This window comes from Kwoniella dendrophila, chromosome 7, assembly GCF_036810415.1.
Source record: "Kwoniella dendrophila CBS 6074 chromosome 7, complete sequence".
Taxonomy (NCBI): Eukaryota; Fungi; Basidiomycota; class Tremellomycetes; order Tremellales; family Cryptococcaceae; genus Kwoniella; species Kwoniella dendrophila.
The window spans coordinates 764,034-784,057 of NC_089482.1; the positions used below are offsets into that span (position 1 = coordinate 764,034).

A 20,024-nucleotide genomic window follows, 5' to 3' on the forward strand; every position below is an offset into this window, starting at 1 on the left:
TGGTTCATTCGAAATATTCATATTATGCGCATTCCTTTATCTACCTCTCTACCTAAAATCTATTTGCTTTATTTGCTAAATTGCTCTGCTTCGCTTGAAAGCGAATTAAATATCTCTACTTTCATCAACATTCACAATGAAATTCGCGAACCATCTAACTTGTTCTACGAATGCGTTGGCGGGCTGTAAAAGGGAAATGGCAGGGATGCAGTATTCAGCACGAGCCATATCTTCTTTAAGTAGACTATACTGATACCAATAATAAACATTGTAAAAAGATGGCAGAAACAACTCACCAAATGCTCATCGATAGTATGAATATTATTATGATTGGTTTTTTTAGCTTCAACTAAATAAGCAAATCGATAGATGTTTCGAGTCAAGTTCCAATAATGTCTAGTATCGGTATTCTATATTCAAAACAAGTCATATTTAGTTATATAAGCATAAACAATCAATCGATAGAGGTTGAATATAATGACATACACCAGTAGATATTGATGGAGCCATAATGATAGTTTTTTCAGCTTCTTCTTTACTTGATTTAGCTTCTGGTCTAGTGGCATAAACACCTTTGACAGTTCCTGATAGTACTCTCCATGCTGCACTATCAACTGTAAATGGTGATACTGGGGCTGGATCAAGACTGTTTGGGTGAAGCGAAGAATACAAATCAATAACTCTTGGCATGATTGAAAATCAGCAAAGGTGAGGAGAAAACATACGTCATATTGTGAGCAACGTTTAAAATAACTTTTCCTGCTTTTGGTCCTGTAATGTCCTTGGCACCGTGCATATGGCATTCATGGAATTGGATTTCTTTACCGAAAGCTTCCACTTCCAGATTGAGTTTATGAGCAACAGGGTAGATCACATCAACAAGCTGTTGTTGAAGTTCAGCTACTGATGATGCAAGACTGATACGATGGTTGACTATGGCTACCACATTTTCAGGCTATACAGGATAGCAAAAACACTCAGTGCGACATCGTGGCTGAGATTTAGTCAAAAGAATCACTTACTAGAGCATTGACTTTCAAACCTCCATCAATGATATCTACAGCTTGAGTAGTACCGACCAACGCTCTACCGGTTCCTTTAGGTAAAGTACCGTCTTTGTAACTACCTTCGATCCACCAATCTTCAAGCTCTTTCAATGCCTTTCTATCTACTTTGCCATTCTTAGATGATAAAGAATCTTCAACTTTGTAAACTGATTTCTTGAGGTGTTTTGGGAATTCGGGAGAATTATCTGCACCGCAAGCTAAGTAGTTGACTAAGGGCGATTCGACATTAAGATGTGGCTCGTGAGGATGTTTCTCGAGTGCAGCAATGAGTAAGGCGATATAACCAATACCAGTATGTTGAGCTATTTGTCCATTAAATATCAGCTACGTTACTATTGACGGACAGAAGTACAGCAGCGTACGAGGAACCGAACTGTGGCCACCCAAAGTCTCAACTTTGAGTTCGAGATCCATGTACCCTTTCTCACCGACAGCTGGGGCAGCGAATAGCTATATAGAATGCTTAGTTATACTGTTTGTTTCATCTCGTTGTGCAAGTGAAATTTTGTCTTACCTGACCCCACGCTTCCTCCAGTTCATTACCCTCATCGACCAAAATAGCGATTGAATCTTTTCCGTATTTTTCTTCAATCCATTGGCCAAGATGGGAAGCTCCCTATATTGTAGTAATGATCAGTATTCGAGTATGTTGTATGTTTGAGCCAAAGCTCGAAAGAAATACGGACAACCTTGCCACCTGTTTCCTCATCGCACCCAAATGCTAGAATGACACTTCTGGTTGGGGTGAAATCACCTGATTCGAGCAGCAATTCGATCGCGGATCTGTTGCATATGACCATTAGCACACACCTAAGGCATAAAACGATAGTTGACATACAAAATACCGATAACACCTGATTTATCATCACTTGAACCTCTGCCCCAGATGAATTCCCCATCATATTCTCCGCCAAATGGATCATGGGTCCATAAGGCTCTAGTGGCAGGTAGTACAGGAACCACATCTAGTTCAATTGTGAGCTGTCATCCCCTTACATCAACAGATAATGACACCTAATCTCACCTTGGTGTCCTGTCAATAGGAGGGGTTTGAGTGATGGATCAGAACCTTCCCACTCAAACACAAGAGCATGAGTGATGACTCTGGTTCGCTTAAGATGTTGATGACTGTATATGGAAATCTGTTAGTCTTTGCGATTGCGGACTTAGGAGAGGGAAATCAATCAGACCTACACTCGAGGGAAAGAGGTTTCAAGATCTGCACAAAACGTAAAGAAGAGCATTAGCCAGTACTACTTAGGCTCTCCCGCTTACCTCCTGATTCCCCTCCTTGCATTATCCCAAGCCACTAATATTGATTACACTTACATTCAGAGAATTTATAAAACACATCCCATCTTTCATCTTCACCAATTTCACCCATAACATCATAAACTTCAGTTGGAACTCTAACTGCACCACTTAACCAATTGACAATTCTATCTTTTTGACCCTCAACTATAGATGATACATTATGATTTTTAGGATAAATCGGTTCAGCTTGTTCACAACTTGATTTTCTATTCCCGTGTCCATGTCCATGTTTGAATGAATTCTCTTCCCAGAAATCTAATAAGTAAGGTGAAATTACGAAATGTTGTAAAATCAAGAACAACCCAAACAATACACCTATAGATTTACGATTCTTCGAGAACCAATTTGATTCCTTATCCGATTGTTCTACACGATAAGGAGCAGAAGAAGATGGTAACAGGGTTTTCTCGTTAGACATGCTCATACTGACGGTATCTCTTGATCTATGATCCACGACCATAGTTCCTTGTACGGAGATCTAGCGAAGAGATGTAGTTGAAGTAACTTGCGGGACAAGTATTTATCTGTGTTGCACTTTGCTGGTGGGCATTAAAGATAAGCAGTAAGCAAGCATGCGGTACAAAATCTCATATGCTCTCATCACGTCATAACACGGTCGGATATGGCCGAAGGCAGATCATGAGTTGGCGGTATACTCCGCCTTTTGAGCTAGCAGTACGTAATCTATATAGATGTAACAAACATTCCGATGATCAAACGCGAATGATTTTCAAGATTCTGTACTCTTGGAGGTCTCGAGACCTAAGGTTATTCTCCATGATTACTGCATCTCATCATTCAATGAGTAGTAGAGGAGCTAGATAGCCCAGCTCACACCTTCTGTCATTATTAAGATTAGTTTTTCCATAAGCATGATTGACCGATATCTACGTATTCGAGGGTTTACCGCTTTTTGGCGGATTATTCAATCCTGAATCTAGACCAATGTTCAGAGTGGCTGGTTCATCCCATCGGATGGGATCAAGGTCTATCATTCGGTCATCATTTGGGTTTTTCTATGGTAATTACCATGAATGCATCCTTGTACCCGACTTTTCACGTGGTCAAGAATAACAATAACAATAACATCAAAAGTTGCAAAGGCTACTATGCATTCCTTGATATTCTAAAATTCTTCTTGTAAATGACATCTTGTAAAATCAAAATCGCTCTAAGAGAATTTTGGTAAGATATGAGACATAATAGCTTGATTGTCTAAGATTAATACCTCCGGTAATCTTCAAGATTTTTTTCACCTTTTAAAGATTTCTTAGAAAATAGGAAGGAAGGATTATGGCACTTCCAATAGGCACAGCAAGACCAGCATATTCAACACAGCCCACATCAACGACAATAGTATCTTCGACATCATATAATTCAGATTACCAATCAAACGCAACTACTTTGACATCGATAACTGTTCCGGATATAGATAGTCCTGGAATAGACAACAAGAAACGGAGATTGGAGCCTATATTAGACGTCTTTGAAGAATCTAGTAGTATAATAGAGATGGCTGATAGATATGCGGAAGAAAGACCAAGGAGAACAAGTATGGATTTAAGTAGAGGACCCAGTGTAAGAGATCGAGCATCTCAATTCGAACAATCCCAACAACAACAACAACAAAAATATGCTTCATCGTCTAAATCAAATACAAACACACCCAGAGGTCGACCATTACCTCAACCTTTTGATGTAGATATGGGTAGGACTAGATCTACATCACCATTAAGGATAAGTAGGAAAATATCATCAAATCTATCTACACCCAATAGTAATAATAGTAACCAAGTTAGGAGAATACCTGTACCTCCAGCCACAGCGCCGTTAGATAGATTATCTACTCAGAGGAGGACATATGAATTTGAAAATGCACCTAATACATCTTCTCCATCGGATAGATTACCACAGAAAACAGGTAAATTGGAAAGAGGTAGTGGATCAGCAAAAAGGATGATTCAACAATGGGAAAGTTTACCTTCAACACCTCAATCTAAACAAACGTTCGATTCTACATCAACCAATCCCGGTGGTGATGCTGGACCCAGCTCAATACCCATGGGTGTGAATGGTAGATTAATGAGTAGAGAATATTTGGATCAAAAACCATTACCTATACCAAGAGCGAATCAATTACCTGCTTCAGCTAAATTTATCAGCAATCAAGCTGGACCAAGTAATTCATTTTCGATAAATCCATATTCACCTAATAAAGGAACAACACTCAATCCTTCACCTTTACAGCAACAACAACAACAACATTTACGTACACCTACACAGTCTAATACTGCTGCTAATCGAAAACGTTCAGCAACATTATCACCTACACCTTCATCATGGTCAATATCATTATCACCTAATAGTCCTTCTGGAGGTGTAGGTGGAGGTGAAAAGAGAAATAAACGTAATGGTCATTCACCAAATACAGGAGGTGGAAGATCACCATTAAAAGAAATGTTAAATAAATTTGGCGGTGGTATACAAGCTATAAAAAGTAAAGCCAAAGGAAAACACAAAGAGAAAGATAAAGATAAATATTTTAGTAGATCTCCTTCATCATTCGGTTGGGGTTCATCAACAGAAAATGTTGATTATTTATCAGAAGAAAGATTAGGTACAAATGGTTTACCAGGTGGAATTGTATTTAGTGATAGAATGGGTGAAGAAGAAATGGGTTCGTCTTCAAAAGGTTTCTCAGATCCAAATGTGAGTTTTTTTCCCCCACAGATAATGATAATAAGATGATATCATCGAAAATGAAAAGACTGTATTTACCGATTCATGTCTCAAATGAATATAGGTCATACGATCATCAGCTGCGATGTATTTGATACCAACACCATGTTCTTCAGTATCATCATGGGGATCATGGTTAACTTCATGGGCAATATTGACTTCAAATCAATTACAAATCACATATTGTCCAATATTTCAAAATCCATCTTCTGGAAACTCAACACCAAAAAGGGTTCTATCAGGTACAAACCCTTCTAATCATTCAGGCTTACCATCAATCTCATTTGATCAAATTCCGCAACCTGAAAAAGGAACAACATGTGATGTAGAATTAGAAATGAAAGATTGTGTTGAGGTTAGAAGTTTGAGAAGGGATGAAGTTAAAGGTAGAGGTATTCCACCTGTTCCAGAGGGTGTAGGTACAGAAGTATTGGAGATGACTTGGTCAGATGGCTCAAAAAGATATATTGGTGTTGAAGGAGTAGCTGGTAGATTAGGTTGGGTAAGCGCAATATGGTATGTGTATTTTACAGAGGTTTATCTGATGTTTCTCCGATGCTGACGATGGGAAAACTCAATGTTAGGGATGTCCTGTTAGCTTGTAAATCAACTCAACCACCTGCTTTACCGCCACCTTCACCTTTATTCCCACCTACCTCGTTATCTAGAGCATCAACATCACATATACCACCATTCCCACCTTCTGTGCCAATACCTTCATCTCCATATTCTCCATCAAGTCGAAATGGGAAAGTGGAACAGTCAGAATTTCAATCTAGATTAAGAGCCTTAGAAATGAGATCATCTGGATCTTCTTTACCACCTGTACAGAAAATTGGGGATGAATGGGTTGCAGGAAGTTCATTAGGTATACCAACAAGTGATATTGATTCTTTACCTTTATCTTTACCTAATCCCAATGTGGATTTAATAAGGCAAAGATCCGCTTCACCTTTAGGACAACCAAAACAACGTGCAGATAATATAGGTTTAAGAGATAGTGTACAAAGAATGTTTGATTTAGGTCCAGATTTAGATTTAACTCTAGAAAGACCAAAATCTACTTCGTCATCATCAAGACAATCTTCAGAAATGTCAGAACGTATAAGAGCTTGGCAACCTTCAGCATCACCTTCAACATCTGGTCATGATAATTCTCGGCGTTCATTCAATAGAATGAATTCAAATAAATCAGAAACCTCAAATACTGAATCAAAATCGTTACGTTTACCTTATGACGATGACAATGTAACTGATATAGCAGCTGGAGGAAGAGAATATTTGAAAACAGAGACCATGTTATCATTTGATCCAAATGATTTGAATCCTTCAAGATCAGCTAGTCAAGTACGTAAACCTGGACCATCTTTGTTGATTGAACAACAAAGTAGAAGATATGGTATGGTAGGTTACAAAAATCAAGAACAAAATCAATTACCTATTTTAGAGGAAAATTCAACTTTAACAGATCAAAATAACGATAACCATAATAATGATGATGATGATGCCGAAGTTGATACGTTCCTTATAAAACCTGGAGGAGCAGCTTTGACACAAATTAGTCATGTAACTTTTCCAAAACCTGCTATAGGAGGAATTCAAATGATTACACAATCTTCTTTACCTATAATCAAATCTTCAGGAGTTTCTGTAACGTCTAGATCATCGGATGAAACTAGACCTTCAACAGAAGAAATGATTATAACACCACAAAGTAGACCTTTAAGTAGATTAACAAATTCAACAGAGACTGGATTGACAAGTATAAGTTTAATTGATCCTACACCAACTGTTATAGCAACTGCGACTGCAGCAAAATTAGAAAATCAATCAAATGATATATCAAGTAAAATCGATCATGTTCAATACGATGTTCAGAATATTATTGCAAATTTGGGTGAATTGATACAAGATTCAAAAGAACCAAAAGAAATGGTAATACCAAGAGAATTAGATGATAAATTAAATTTATTAGGTTTAGATTTGAAAAATATTGAAAATTCTTTACAATTAAATAATTTAGCTAATACTAAACATGAAGACCTCGATAAATTTTCCTCGGAAGAAGATAAATTATTACAAGTTAATGTTAAATTAGATAATATTGTTAAACTTTGTGAACAAGTTTTATCATCAAAACAATCTAACCATAATATTATACCTTCTGTCAACACTGCTGCGATCATTCCAGCTGGATCAGGATCGACTGATGACAGATCAAATTCACCGCCCACTTCTAGAGACACTTTAACTGCCTCACCAAGTGAAGAAGAGAAATCTGCCGGTCAGGAAGTAGCTCAAATCATGGCTGATCTGGTAAGCTTTTTTCTATTTTTTCTGTTTCCAAAGTTGTCGTTTAGTTTTTTTTGAGAGCAGAAAATGGAGTAGTACCATAGTACAGTAGCTGACGTTTTTAAAATTTCACTGAAAAGACCGGAGGATCATCTAAAAATTCACCTAGATTAGTAGGATTACAAGTTTTACATAATGTTTCAGCACCCCCTTCACCGAAAGTCGAGAGTGATTCTACTCTATCACCGCCTCCGGCTTCTCACAAATCACCTATTCAAGACGAAACAGATAATAACAATAAAAATAGTATTGGTTTACCTGAAGAAACAACTAAACAAGTTAGTCAAGTTTTAGAATTGGTTACAGAATTGAAAGAAGCTAGAACTTTACAAACTCAACAAACTACTGATATAGCCAGATGTAAGTTTAGTTTGAGCTTTTATGGTTTAAGGACAAGTATCTAAAACGATGAGAAAAAAAAAAGATTATAACGCTAATCTAATGATATTCATTTCATATTATCGTTAGATCTGAACGAACTAAATTCATGGTTAGAGAAATTTGTCGTTAATTCTTCAGGAGAATTATCGAATTTATCAAAAAGATTAAATATCTTAGTCGGATCTTCTGCCGATGAAAATCCATCAGGATCTTCAGTAAATGGTGAAACATCTTCTTCTTCTGCTTCTGTACAAAGTCCAAATTCAGGTCAACCTGGATTACCAGATTTAGTGGCAGATTTACATAGTATGATGTCTGAACAAAAGAGAAGAAATGATTCTGAAGGTTTAGTAGGTCAAAGGTTAGACGCTTTATTAGGTATGATGGGTGAAGAAAGAGAAAGAGCTTCAGGTCAACAAAATAGTAAGTATCGGGGTTTTTTTTTCCCCTCCAATTATATTACTGTTCCGTAACTAACCACATTCACTGTCATGCTAATTACATTTGTGTGGTAATCATTTATAGCTGTTGAACAAGTCGTTGGTATACTGGAAAGACAAAGACAAGATAATGAAATGTTATTGAGAGCTGTAGCTACTGGTAAGTTTAGACATCTCTATCATCACCAAATCATTCATATGCTACGATGAGATAAGCTATGTGACGCTAACGTTTATCATTGAAAATAGACTTGACAACTGAAATCAGAGGTGAAAGAATGAGATTTATTGAAGCTATGCAACAAGCCACATCAGTGAATGTATCGAGTAAGCTTTTTTTTTTAGTTTCCCCTCTTCCTCGAAGACCTTTTTCCATATACTCGTGCACAAATCATTAGATCCAGCTAACAACGAAATTTTTGTAGTGCACGTTGAAGAATTCAAAAAACTCTTATCAACTGAAGTAAATAAATCAATGGCTGAATTAGGTCAAATGAGAGAAGAGAAAAAAGTATTAGAACAGCAAATCAGTGATTTATTCGCTTTAATGGCTAAACATGGTGGTAAAGTGAGTATCGAAAATTTAAGCCTTTAACCTTACAAAGCTCCATAATAAATGATGAATCATAAATGAAACCATCTTCATATGAACCCCAAATACTAATTTTTTATGCTTTTTTTTTTTTTTTTTTTTTTTAGGGAAAGAAAAATGTCCAACCAACTCAACAACAAATGAGAATACCTCCTTCACCATTAGGTGGTATTCCACATCAATTATTAGCTAGTCCTATATATGGTGGTTCACCTGGACTACAAGGTCAAGGTCAAGGTAGAGGTCTACCATTACCACCTCATTAAAGATGTACTCTGTAAGCTTCTCAAGGAATCCACAAAAAGTTTCAATAAGTTTAGGTATTCCTTCTCTCGTATTCTTACTTCCTTTGGTTGTCGTATTTTCATATTTTCATATTTACATGTTTTGGGGTTTTCGACACTTAATATCGGACATTCAATCGTTATAATGCTTTTCCATGCTACGGACTTTATATAGTGGAATTTGGATCCTCAAGTACAGTCTATCGGACACGAAGCTCAATGCAATGTTTGTACTACTATTATCATGTATATTATGAATCTTTTCCCCTAATGATGAACGAAAGTTGGAATACAGTCAGTAATATATGGAAAGGGTAGATCAAGTATGGCACGTTACTTCAAAGTATATAATATACATGCATTAGAAAATTATAGGAATTTATCTTACAAACAACAATAATATGAATTTCCAAGCTTCGATTCGAGCCGAGGAGTCGATCGTTGAATCGCTTTCTTACCCACAAACAAATGTAGAAATCTAGTGAAGCCTTGTATCTCTGACAGTTCTATATACTATTTTAAATCTATTCTTTTCCGATCAAATGCACAATAACATCACCCTCTTTATCGCCTAATTTACCTTGCTCATTTTTTACTAATCTACCTTGATCAGGTTTTTTTCCTTCAAAGTCAGCTAATTTACCTAATTTCCCAATTAAGAATGCTGTTGATATATCATGTATTTTATTTAGCAACAATTTTGCCGAGTTGTGTGATCGAGGGTCTAATAATGGGAAATCTGAGAAAGATTGATCTGTAAGGGTCAAAAAACGTTAGTTTAGTTAGCTCACCTCTTCTTGAACCTCTTTTAACCAGATTCCAAATGGCAAATTTTGCAGCCTAATAACAGAATGACACGGGGGTAGCAGATAAACTCACGTCCGACACCAACTATACTGACTAAACTACCTTGTGCATCTTTGATCATGCCCACTAATCTGTTGAAATGAGTTGACCATTCTGTGAAACCAATTGAATTTATGACTAAAATAGGTGGCATGGAAGGATGTGATTTTGTTGATGAAGATGGTAATGGAATTGGTTCTAACCATGGATCTAATGCTATAGCTTGTTTGATTGGTAACGAAGGTAAATTCTTAGCATCAGGTGAAGGGGTTTGAAGTATATGTAGCTATACGACGATTAAACCCATACGCATACGAAAAATCAGTATACATAGTTCCAATAACATCGTGAAGGAACGTGTGGAATGAGGATGGAGAAACTTACTACGGTACCACCACCGAAACTATGACCAGTCAATCTTAAATCATCGAAATCGACCTTCCCACTCAAACTCTCGACCCATTGTTTTTTCTTTTCCAGATCCTTTTCCTTTTCTTTACTTGATCCTACTTCTTGTAGTACAGACGAGGTCGAAATTGATGTAGATGATTGTTGAATTAGGTTTTTAAAGTTATAATATGATTCGTAAATTTCCCTTGAACGTATATCCAACTGTAATGTTCTGAAATGTGTTAAGGATTTATCTTCTCCTTGTGCCCATCTTTTAAAGTCAAAAAACAGATTATCAGCTCAACGATACCAAAAAGAGAAGCGATATGAAGACTGACTTGATATCACTTTGTCTAATATAATGCAATACTTTGCTATCTTCCTTTTCACCCACATCTGTAGAAGGTAAACAAACCGCCGGACCACTTCCGTCCCTATGTTCTAAAGCCAATACCACATATCCTTCTGATGCTAATCCGGCGCAGAACTGTGAATATGTATGCCTTGTACCTGCTAAACCATGTGAGAAGATCACCAGGGGGTATTTACTTGAGGAGGGTGGTGTGAGCAATGTCGAGTAAGGGTGTACGGGTATCTGTCATAAATGTCGTGATAAGAAATAGACTCGTGTGACCACCACATTTGTACAGGTTGACTCACTCTTAATCTTCCAGCTATATATCCTACCGTACTAGCTAACAGGTCAGTATGCAGGATCCATCAGCACATAACGTTTTTTTTTGCCTCATCAATGATGATCCTGTATTACGTACCCAAAAGTTTCATCGATCGCGTACTAGCTTGAGTACTACCACCAGTTTTACCTTGTAAAAACTTTTCATAACCTTTTATGACACCCCAAAAAGGTTCAGGTACCCAACTTACACCTTTTGATCCAAAGATACTAGCTTTGGCATCAGTAGGGTAAAAGACTGAATATGAAATATCATGTACTTTTAATGCAGGTAAATTAGTTTCAACATGAATTGGTTGTGAATGTGAAAAAGGTGATATTGGTTTATGTGTTATTGGTATATATCCAACTTGATATGGTCCTGTAGATGATGGCAAGTTTGAAGATATTAATGGTGGTAATGGCATTTTCAATAATTTCGACCAGGAAGATATCGTTATAATCAAAGCTATTGATAGTAGGAAGGTGGCAAAGATGGGTTTTTGATAGCGAATCTTGGGCAAAGTTGAATGAAAACAAGTGATAAGATGAAAGTAGTATTGACCCTTAGAGCGTTCTATATATAGTCTATCCTCTATTGTCTATTAGAACAGAAACGATGATGAGTCGAATGAGATGTTTAGATCACTAATAAGGTGTATGAGACGATGAATTGAAATGAATAGACAAAATCAACACATATTAGATTAGATTTTGATGGTAATGACGTTGTTTGATCGCTCGAGCCTTTTTCCGAGTTTACCGCACAGATCCTGTCCTTGATCGCCGGAATCGCCAGGCACTATCATTGGCAGAGTCAGATAAGTTACTAAGCTAAGAGTGGTTCTTAGTTTTTGCCATCTGACTAGTACATTCTCAATCTATACAACCGCTACAATGTTATACAAATGCTCCAGAGGAGGGACAGTACTACTGAATTTTCACACTAACGATATATCCACAGCTTATTATCATCTAGTTTATTCAAAGTTCTTGCCTCCCGACAACCTTGTCCTTTGCAACTTTCAATATCCTCCATGCCTGTTCAGGAAGATCCAATCCTCTACCTCCTTCTGTCCAATTAGTTGGTTTATACACAGCTTGATACATATTACCCAGAGTGTTAGCATCCACGTAACAACCATCATAGTCAGTATATTCTTCCTGAATATCTTCGCTGGGATAAGCTTGAGAATCTGATACGTGAGTATGATGAGCAGTATAACTTGTACAGTGAGTAAAAGTATGTTGATCGTCAGTTGACGTGTAGGTCCTCAATGTTATACCTCTTCCGACTTTCTTCAGTGACTCTTCAGGTGTTAGGTACTCTTCGTGAATAAAATATTCGTCTTCAACTTGTGCGGGAAATAGGATGAGCTGCAGCTTGCTCGCCTTTTCGATATCAGCTAAAATTGTGGGATTAATGGATCGAACAGGAGCTGGAAGACTATGAACCTCTTCATCCCAAGCAAAAGAGGTGGTAATTGGTGGCAAGGTCGAATTGCCATGAAGATACAAAATCGACATTGTATCGCACGGAGGAATGATATCGCCCTGTAATCGATATGTCAGCTTAGAGGCAATACTGCATTTAGAGCAAAAAGTATATTTACCTGTAACAACGACAAGTTGTATTTTAGCCTATCATCAGAGATTGAAAGTATATCAATACTTGGAAGGTTACCTGATAGCTGAAAAATATCGAAGGTCTTCCTGTTAAGAGCAAGATAGTCTAAATGCTTTATATCTTTCAGAGCCAGTACAACAGGATTCATCGATGAGGGTTTCCAGCGATCTGCTGGATCTCTTAATGCCACATACTGGATGGATTTCGATTGAAGTAACACATTAGTCACCATTTCTTCTAATTCAGGATACATTTCATCGACTTCCAATCTCTTCAAATACTTCATAATTGGCCAACATCTTCCATCGGGAAGGTCCAACATAGTTTTTCTTCCCCATCCACCAGCATAAGCACTTGCGGAACTGATTGTGAGTGATCGTACATGAGGCATACACAACAATCCGGAATGTAACGTATCTTGCCAATCGTCTTCTAGAGTTATTTGAAGATGCCTAAGATTGGTTAATGGTTGATGGAGCATCTGGAAAATCTGTAAGGGACTTAGTAAGCTTCGAAAATCATCACATCCGAATGGATATTCGGGATGTAATAATTGTAGACTAGTTAGTGTTTTTGAGGTTAGACGCAATAGCTGAACAAACGGTTCGCAGAGTAGTTTGTCTATATCTACAGTGATTCTTCTTATATGTTTCATCCATCTCGGATGCAACTTGAGATGATTTAAGAGATCTTGCATGAAATTGGTGTAACTTGAATCGGTATCAGAACAAGTAGTTTGATTGTTAATATACTTCATTCGCCATGTTTGAGCTTGTTGAATTTTGAGTAATCTAGCCTTGCCAAACGAGTTAGCGGTAGATGTCAGATTTGATTGATGAAAAGATAGATTGATATCTGTCCAAAGTGCTTTTTCGCAGTTTGGCAAGAGCTCTTTACATGTCAATCCTAAATTCAGGCAGGAGGATGAGTCAAGGCTATGAGAGATGGAGAGAACGATATGAGGTGGTAAATCTTTTACCCCAATGATCATCTTGAGTTTTGATTTGGCGTTTAGGATTATGTCAAATATTCGATATATACAATACAAGTACAAGTCAACAGACAACGATTCTCCCAAAAGTGCGAGACCGATCATTGCTACAGCATAGTCCGGATACGTTGTCCATTCTTGCAAGTCTCTCCTTTATTCTCTAGCTATCCCTTCCAAAAAGGACTGATCGAGCTTTTTCATGTGCACAAGTGAAAAGATATCGTTTTCCCCCACCTTCAAGTCTGTTGTGGCATGTTGAAAGAGGGGAGAAGGAACGTGCGTCAAATTATTTCTCGTGTAGATCGCATCACATCTCATCGCTGCGTTACATACATCAAGTAACACATCCAGCGCTCATAGCGTGCTGCTGATATCAATCGAACAAGCACTTTTACCTATGCACAAGGCATTTGAGACACCTGCACTCAACGTTGTGGGCCTAATCGATTGGGAAGCGTTGGCGAGCACTGTAGCACGCCTAACTCAGTAGCACCTGTTCGGTCGGCGCGCCAAGATCTAACCTGGGTGACATCCTACAACCTTGATATCCGACACGTTAAACAATTATTATGAACTTGTACGTATGCTGTGTGAACTATTCTCAATGCTATGCTGAATATCATCATATCTTGACGTATTAATCAACGAGCTCATTGCATCCAAACTACCATAACGATTCAAGGATATCGGTCTCCGGCACATCAATCAAGCTTGATTCACTTTTTATTCACGACTTCACGGACCTTTGTTCCTCACACACTTTAACGAACCAACGGGTCATAGTACACTTAATCAACCGAAAATATCTTGTAACCTACATTCTACCTACAAAAATCTATCAGCACCTTATGTATCGACATCATCATAGTATTATCATATAATCAACAACGATCATCCAAATATAACCAAGCGAATGTCCCGCCAATCACCGCTGTAAAATCGTTGAATATATTCTCCTACTATGGTATCGACTGCATTGGAGCCCAGGGAGTTGGGTACTCTAGTGGTAGTAGTTGGTAAAGCGGTGAGTTGAAAGCTCAAGGTCTCACGAAAGCAGAGAGCGAGATGCTGAATCTTTTTCCGTTTATCAGAAAAACCTTGTAAACAAATCTAGATTCGGTAAACAGGATCCTTTTTGTACAGTTGCGATTGGAGAGGATAAACAACGTACTCAACCTATAAAGAGGTAAGTTGTGATTTCATTCAAAAAGTACATATTACCAGGTGTTAGCTGATATTTTAATATGTAAGGGGAGGACAACATCCAGAATGGGATAAAGAATTACGTTTTGCAATTTTAGAAGATTTAGATGATGTTTTAGTTAGATCTGAATCGCAAAGTGAATCTTTAAATGCATCTTTAAATGGTAAACCAACACCACCTTCCAAAGATTCTCCAGCTGGTGTAATTACTTCAGCAGCATTAGCAAGTAAAAGCAGGAAAGGCCCATTAAACAAGAAAGGAGGGAAAAGTATGAAAGTGGCTTGTTATGCTGATGATGCTAAAGAACCTGAATTAATTGGTGAATGTGTAGTGAATATTGATGAAGTTTTGAAAAAGGGTGAAGTTGATGGTGAGTATTGTTTTTTATGTTTATTTGATTGAAAGCTACTAATTACTACAAAAAATGTCAGAATGGTATGATATAACATACAAGGAAAAATATAGTGGAGAAATATACTTAGAATTGACATTCTTTTCGAACGTGAGTCCATTCCAGCTAGAATAAAGCTTGACATGACCTTTCAGCTGATATGCTTTGATAGGATGCTCCTCCTGTACGAAGAAACGTACCACGGCCTGCTGTACACAATTATGGGGGAGCAGGAACATTTCAAGCCAGTCCTTCCGGCTCACTATCTTCAGCAGCAAGTAGAACTAACTTGAATACTGGTTTGACTGCGTCTGGAAGTGTATCTGGTATGAGTTTATATATTCCTCCATACGCTCAACAAGGTCGTGTACCTTCCCCTTCACCAACGCCCCAACCTTATCCTCAAACTCAAATACCTCCTTCAAATAGTTTTGCAGAATTAGGTTTACCACCTGGACATAGGTTGAATCAAGCCTTACCAGTAAGTGCGATTGTGTATACCGCTTCATCATAATGAATGCTGATGATGCAAATGTTTAGCCCACACAGCCAAATCAACCTACTTATCCTCCAAGTCAGCCGTCTTCATTCTCGTCTGTAGATTCCCAATCCTCAATCGAAACCATTACCGGCACACTGTCATCCATGTCTCTAGGTCACTCTTTTTCATCTAGACCGTCGACCGTAACTCCTGCTCCACCACCTTTGACAAGTAATCAAGGGCAAGGACATGCATACGGTGCTCATGCACATCGACATTCCGTCAGTGGAGTGCCAACAGATGCACCTTGGGCCCAGCATCTACCTCAGAGTCAACCTGCTCCTGCACCTACACCGCATCCTCGACCAATGTCAACCGATGATGCCATCCCTTGGGGCCAAGCAGCAAATAGATCAGAACGTGAAAGGTTGCAAGCTGCAGCTACGCCTTTACCTCGTCCTACGTCAGGACAAGGCTACGCTCAATTGGGGAATCAAGGTTATCCTCAGCAGTCATTCGGTAATACGGGACATAGAATACCTTCAATGATACCTGAATCTCTTCGACCGGCTGCTCCACCTCAACAGGATCAACATCTTCCCCCAAGATCGCAAAGCTTCTCTACAGCTACTCCTGCACCAATGAGCAACGTCTATCCACACGCTCCACCTACTCCTGCTCCACCACCACCATCTAACTCTGCTCCGCCAATCAGCCCTTCTACTTCAGCTCACTATCAGATACCGACTAACTCTTTCAGTGCACTTACGCAACCTGTCGTGGATCCTCAACGAGTTCCAAGTCCTGGTCTGGGACATTATCCTCTTCAACAGAATGGAACGTATTATGATCCCAATGTTCCGTTGCAAACGACCGCAAGTCAATCATACCATACTCCTACGAGGACTAACACCTATTCGTCCCAGCATTCGGGACAAAGTTACCAACAGACGCCTCCATCCAACCAGCCTTACCCCCAAGGTTATACGCAAACAGATCAACAGGCTTACCAATCTAACCCTCCCCCTCAGCCGCCTGCCAACGACAGTGGATATGTACCGTGGTATCAGCAAACGCAGTCTGCTCAAGCACCACCTGCCACACAACCCGCATACGGACAGCAAGACGGTGCTCAATATGGTCAACTAGCTTCACAGCGTTCATACGGTCAATTACCACCTTCGACGACGTCGAGTTATGCATCACCCCCTCCCGTATCTCAAAATCGACCGCAACCGCCTGCACCACCAAGTCGCCCTTCGGTAGGGTATTACCCCTCCGATGAACTATACGCCCAGCAAAGGCAAAATACGCGAACTCCACAACCATCCCAGCAGGCGCCTTGGCAGCAAGGCCATCAGAGCCGTACGTCATACGATCACAATGCATATGACGCTCAACGTCAACAAGCTTTCTCACCAGTACAACCATCTCCATATTCCCCTCAACCACCTCAACAACCATCATATCAAGGTGTACCCCCTGCTTCACCACCTAGACAACAAAGCTGGGGTCAACAGAATCAGAACCAGTACTCCTCTCCTCAACAACCCAACCCAACAGGATACTATCCTCAACAGCCACCACCTATACAGGGTCAATACGGAGTTTCCCCTCAACCTCCTCAACATGATTACAGAACGACTTCCCCACAACCTCCACCGCAGAATGACTATAATCGTGCTCCTTCACCGCAGCCTTACGGACAACCTCCTACACAGGTTGGATATAGTAGATCACCTTCACCTCAACCTCCCCCTATACAATCATATCAACCACCTTATCAGCCTGATACTTGGCAAAATCAGAATCAAGTGCAGCCTCCTTCTCTTTCTGCTTTAGCTCAATCTTCATCTTCACATCAGTTGATTCCACCTACACAATCTACTTCACCTCATACAGTAAACGATAATGGAAGATCACCTTCTCCTGCAGGTAACGGAGTAAAGAAAGATTGGAGATCGTATATGAATAGTTTAGCTACTACCGGTTCAGGAGGAGGTATGATACCTGCTAGAACACCAAGTCCACAACCTCCACCTAAAGATCCAATACAGCAGCAGCAGCAGCAACAACAACAACAACAATGGTATACACCTCCACCCAATTTACCAAACTCTATAGTCCCCCCAGAAGGTTGGAAAAGTACTTTACCAGCTCAAGGAGGAGGTCATGCATGGAGAGGATAAATAGATCTTAGTATCATGATACTGGATTATTGAACGTGTCGTGAAAAAGGAAACCATATCTCACTGTATACAGTAAAGGGGAAGATTGCTTGCTATTTTGTCGCTTCACATTGTTGTAACACTACAAATGGAGATATAGACGAACAGATACAAATACGCACATATATATAGGTATAAATGTCAAATCAGATGCAAACTATGCCATAAAGAGATGAATAAACAGTCGATTTTGCAGGATTGATACCGGAGTATGAGTACTGTAATCATGCAAATCGATTATGTGTGATAAATGCAAGATGCTCATATACTATTACGTGCATCGATATGTCATGTAATTCATCATGAACATTTAACAAGATCATAGCAATGCTAATCCCTCTTTGGGTAAATACATATGACTGATTATAATGCAAAGATGATCATGTACAGTATCGCATCACAAAATGGTTTCTAGTGATTGATTTCCGATAGCGTCTAAGTCTTTGATAGATGGTTCAACCTTACCTCTGGGTATATACCTAGGTTTAGGTAGTATCCCATTGTTACTGGTATTCCTCCTACCGGATTGAGAGTTTTTCAGGTATTTCAGTCCTTCCAAAATATCATTCTGAATTTGTTGAATGGGCGCATCGAACAGTTCTGATGTTATTGAAGCTATATAAGCTTGTTCTGAGAATAGAATAAAGACCGTAATCAGCTTTTGGTGTTATTGTTAATATGTCAACCATGATAACTTTCAAAAAGAAATTTGATAATGGTGTTTCAAATACGAAAAAGAGAATAATGGAACTTACCAGGATTGATTAATGCTCTTCTTTCCATAATACCTAAGCCTAAAATCGCTTCTTGTTCTACTTCTTTTTGATTATTCAATATAGCATCAAAAGCAGATTTAAATTTTCTTCTAGACTTATTCCTTTCAAAAGCTAATTTACTAACTTGACTTTTACTTGTTATTGCTGTAACATGAATCAAAATTTTTCCTTTATTTGTAAATTCAGTATTTTTGTATTCATGTATTTGGTTTATTGGAAAAGGAGGTAATTTTCTAGGTGGTAATTGATTAAAGGGAATTGATCTAAAATTGAATAAAGATGATCGATAAACAGGTAATTTCGTTTTGAATATCGTTGGTAATGATGTGGTTAAATCAAATCCTACCATTTCAATCTATACCATTATCGTGAATATATTCATTAGCTCTTTGTCCGTGTATACGCCTATCCGTATGTCTCTAGACCATCCTCAAGTCTACGAGAGGAACGCAGAATATACATAGCTTACCCTTTTAGAGGGATCCAAATTTTGTATCTGAAGCGACAATGGGCCGGTCTGCTTATCACGACTTGTATCTTTATCCGTAATATCTTGAAATCCTCGACTATACCCAGCGTTCTCAACGTCGTCGTGATTTACATGATTACCTATCCTCATCGATTGAGGCCTTTCGGATCCTCGCTGGCTGTGAACGTTTGAAGAGGTAGACCAGGTAGATCGATTCTGAATTATATCGGAGAAATTAGGTGCATCGTCCGTCCTTCGTCGACTTGAAGTTTTCACTTTATCGCCATATTGATCTAATGATTTTCGTTCAGCCTTGACTACTTTTCTAGACTTTGTTGCTGTTGTTGAAGATAAGATACCACCTCTAGTCTTAATCGGTCGAGGTCGTGTGTGAGATGACTCGCCTAATTTAGGTGGATTCGATAATGTATAGCATGTGGAACAGAATGAACGGACTACAGTAAATTCAGCTTGTTGACATCTTACTGTTGATTGGCACGCTGAGATCCGCCAATACTGAGGTCATTCACATACCTGTGCTTTGAACTGTTGATCTGCTAGCTGCTGCTGATAGACTAAATAGCATTTTGTAAAATGGGTATCAATTTCACATAACCATATATTAAGTTGGTTTTGGTTAATCTTATCGCGAATTCCTCCTTACTTTAGCTTTGAAAGCCGACAATACAGCCAGAAAGCGGCGACAACCGCTTTAGGATTACGGAATGGTAGCTAGTAGGTAGGTCATAACCCACATCCTTCTGAGCGAACCTTCCTAA

The 20,024-nt window shown here is 38.7% G+C and overlaps 6 protein-coding genes across 6 annotated transcripts; 2 read left to right on the top strand and 4 right to left on the bottom strand.

The window, feature by feature from the left end:
* Nucleotides 1–105: 105 nt before the first annotated feature.
* Nucleotides 106–2,841, bottom strand: L201_005499 (uncharacterized protein; the record flags this gene model as incomplete). The annotated part of the gene is made up of 12 exons (XM_066221229.1): nucleotides 106–183; nucleotides 297–410; nucleotides 487–646; nucleotides 726–955; nucleotides 1,023–1,369; nucleotides 1,430–1,517; nucleotides 1,582–1,683; nucleotides 1,754–1,850; nucleotides 1,906–2,032; nucleotides 2,092–2,195; nucleotides 2,262–2,286; nucleotides 2,397–2,841. 12 exons carry the CDS (start codon nucleotides 2,839–2,841, stop codon nucleotides 106–108), a joined length of 1,917 nt encoding a protein of 638 aa, XP_066077326.1.
* Nucleotides 2,842–3,674: 833 nt separating this feature from the next.
* L201_005500 (uncharacterized protein) lies at nucleotides 3,675–9,151 on the top strand (the record flags this gene model as incomplete). Its single annotated transcript, XM_066221230.1, has 9 exons — nucleotides 3,675–5,090; nucleotides 5,185–5,636; nucleotides 5,705–7,436; nucleotides 7,553–7,832; nucleotides 7,941–8,276; nucleotides 8,379–8,453; nucleotides 8,543–8,620; nucleotides 8,719–8,861; nucleotides 8,993–9,151. 9 exons carry the CDS (start codon nucleotides 3,675–3,677, stop codon nucleotides 9,149–9,151), a joined length of 4,671 nt encoding a protein of 1,556 aa, XP_066077327.1.
* Nucleotides 9,152–9,693: 542 nt separating this feature from the next.
* On the bottom strand, nucleotides 9,694–11,506 carry L201_005501 (uncharacterized protein; the record flags this gene model as incomplete). The annotated part of the gene is made up of 6 exons (XM_066221231.1): nucleotides 9,694–9,923; nucleotides 10,049–10,301; nucleotides 10,400–10,676; nucleotides 10,744–11,000; nucleotides 11,066–11,100; nucleotides 11,179–11,506. 6 exons carry the CDS (start codon nucleotides 11,504–11,506, stop codon nucleotides 9,694–9,696), a joined length of 1,380 nt encoding a protein of 459 aa, XP_066077328.1.
* Nucleotides 11,507–12,062: 556 nt separating this feature from the next.
* On the bottom strand, nucleotides 12,063–13,186 carry L201_005502 (uncharacterized protein; the record flags this gene model as incomplete). Its single annotated transcript, XM_066221232.1, has 2 exons — nucleotides 12,063–12,632; nucleotides 12,692–13,186. The coding sequence occupies 2 exons, from the start codon at nucleotides 13,184–13,186 to the stop codon at nucleotides 12,063–12,065; spliced, it is 1,065 nt and encodes a 354-aa protein (XP_066077329.1).
* Nucleotides 13,187–14,657: 1,471 nt separating this feature from the next.
* L201_005503 (uncharacterized protein) lies at nucleotides 14,658–17,961 on the top strand (the record flags this gene model as incomplete). The annotated part of the gene is made up of 6 exons (XM_066221233.1): nucleotides 14,658–14,720; nucleotides 14,788–14,882; nucleotides 14,948–15,270; nucleotides 15,332–15,402; nucleotides 15,464–15,772; nucleotides 15,832–17,961. The coding sequence occupies 6 exons, from the start codon at nucleotides 14,658–14,660 to the stop codon at nucleotides 17,959–17,961; spliced, it is 2,991 nt and encodes a 996-aa protein (XP_066077330.1).
* Nucleotides 17,962–18,397: 436 nt separating this feature from the next.
* On the bottom strand, nucleotides 18,398–19,831 carry L201_005504 (uncharacterized protein; the record flags this gene model as incomplete). Its single annotated transcript, XM_066221234.1, has 4 exons — nucleotides 18,398–18,630; nucleotides 18,756–19,131; nucleotides 19,246–19,700; nucleotides 19,780–19,831. The coding sequence occupies 4 exons, from the start codon at nucleotides 19,829–19,831 to the stop codon at nucleotides 18,398–18,400; spliced, it is 1,116 nt and encodes a 371-aa protein (XP_066077331.1).
* Between the last annotated feature and the right edge of the window lie 193 nt (nucleotides 19,832–20,024).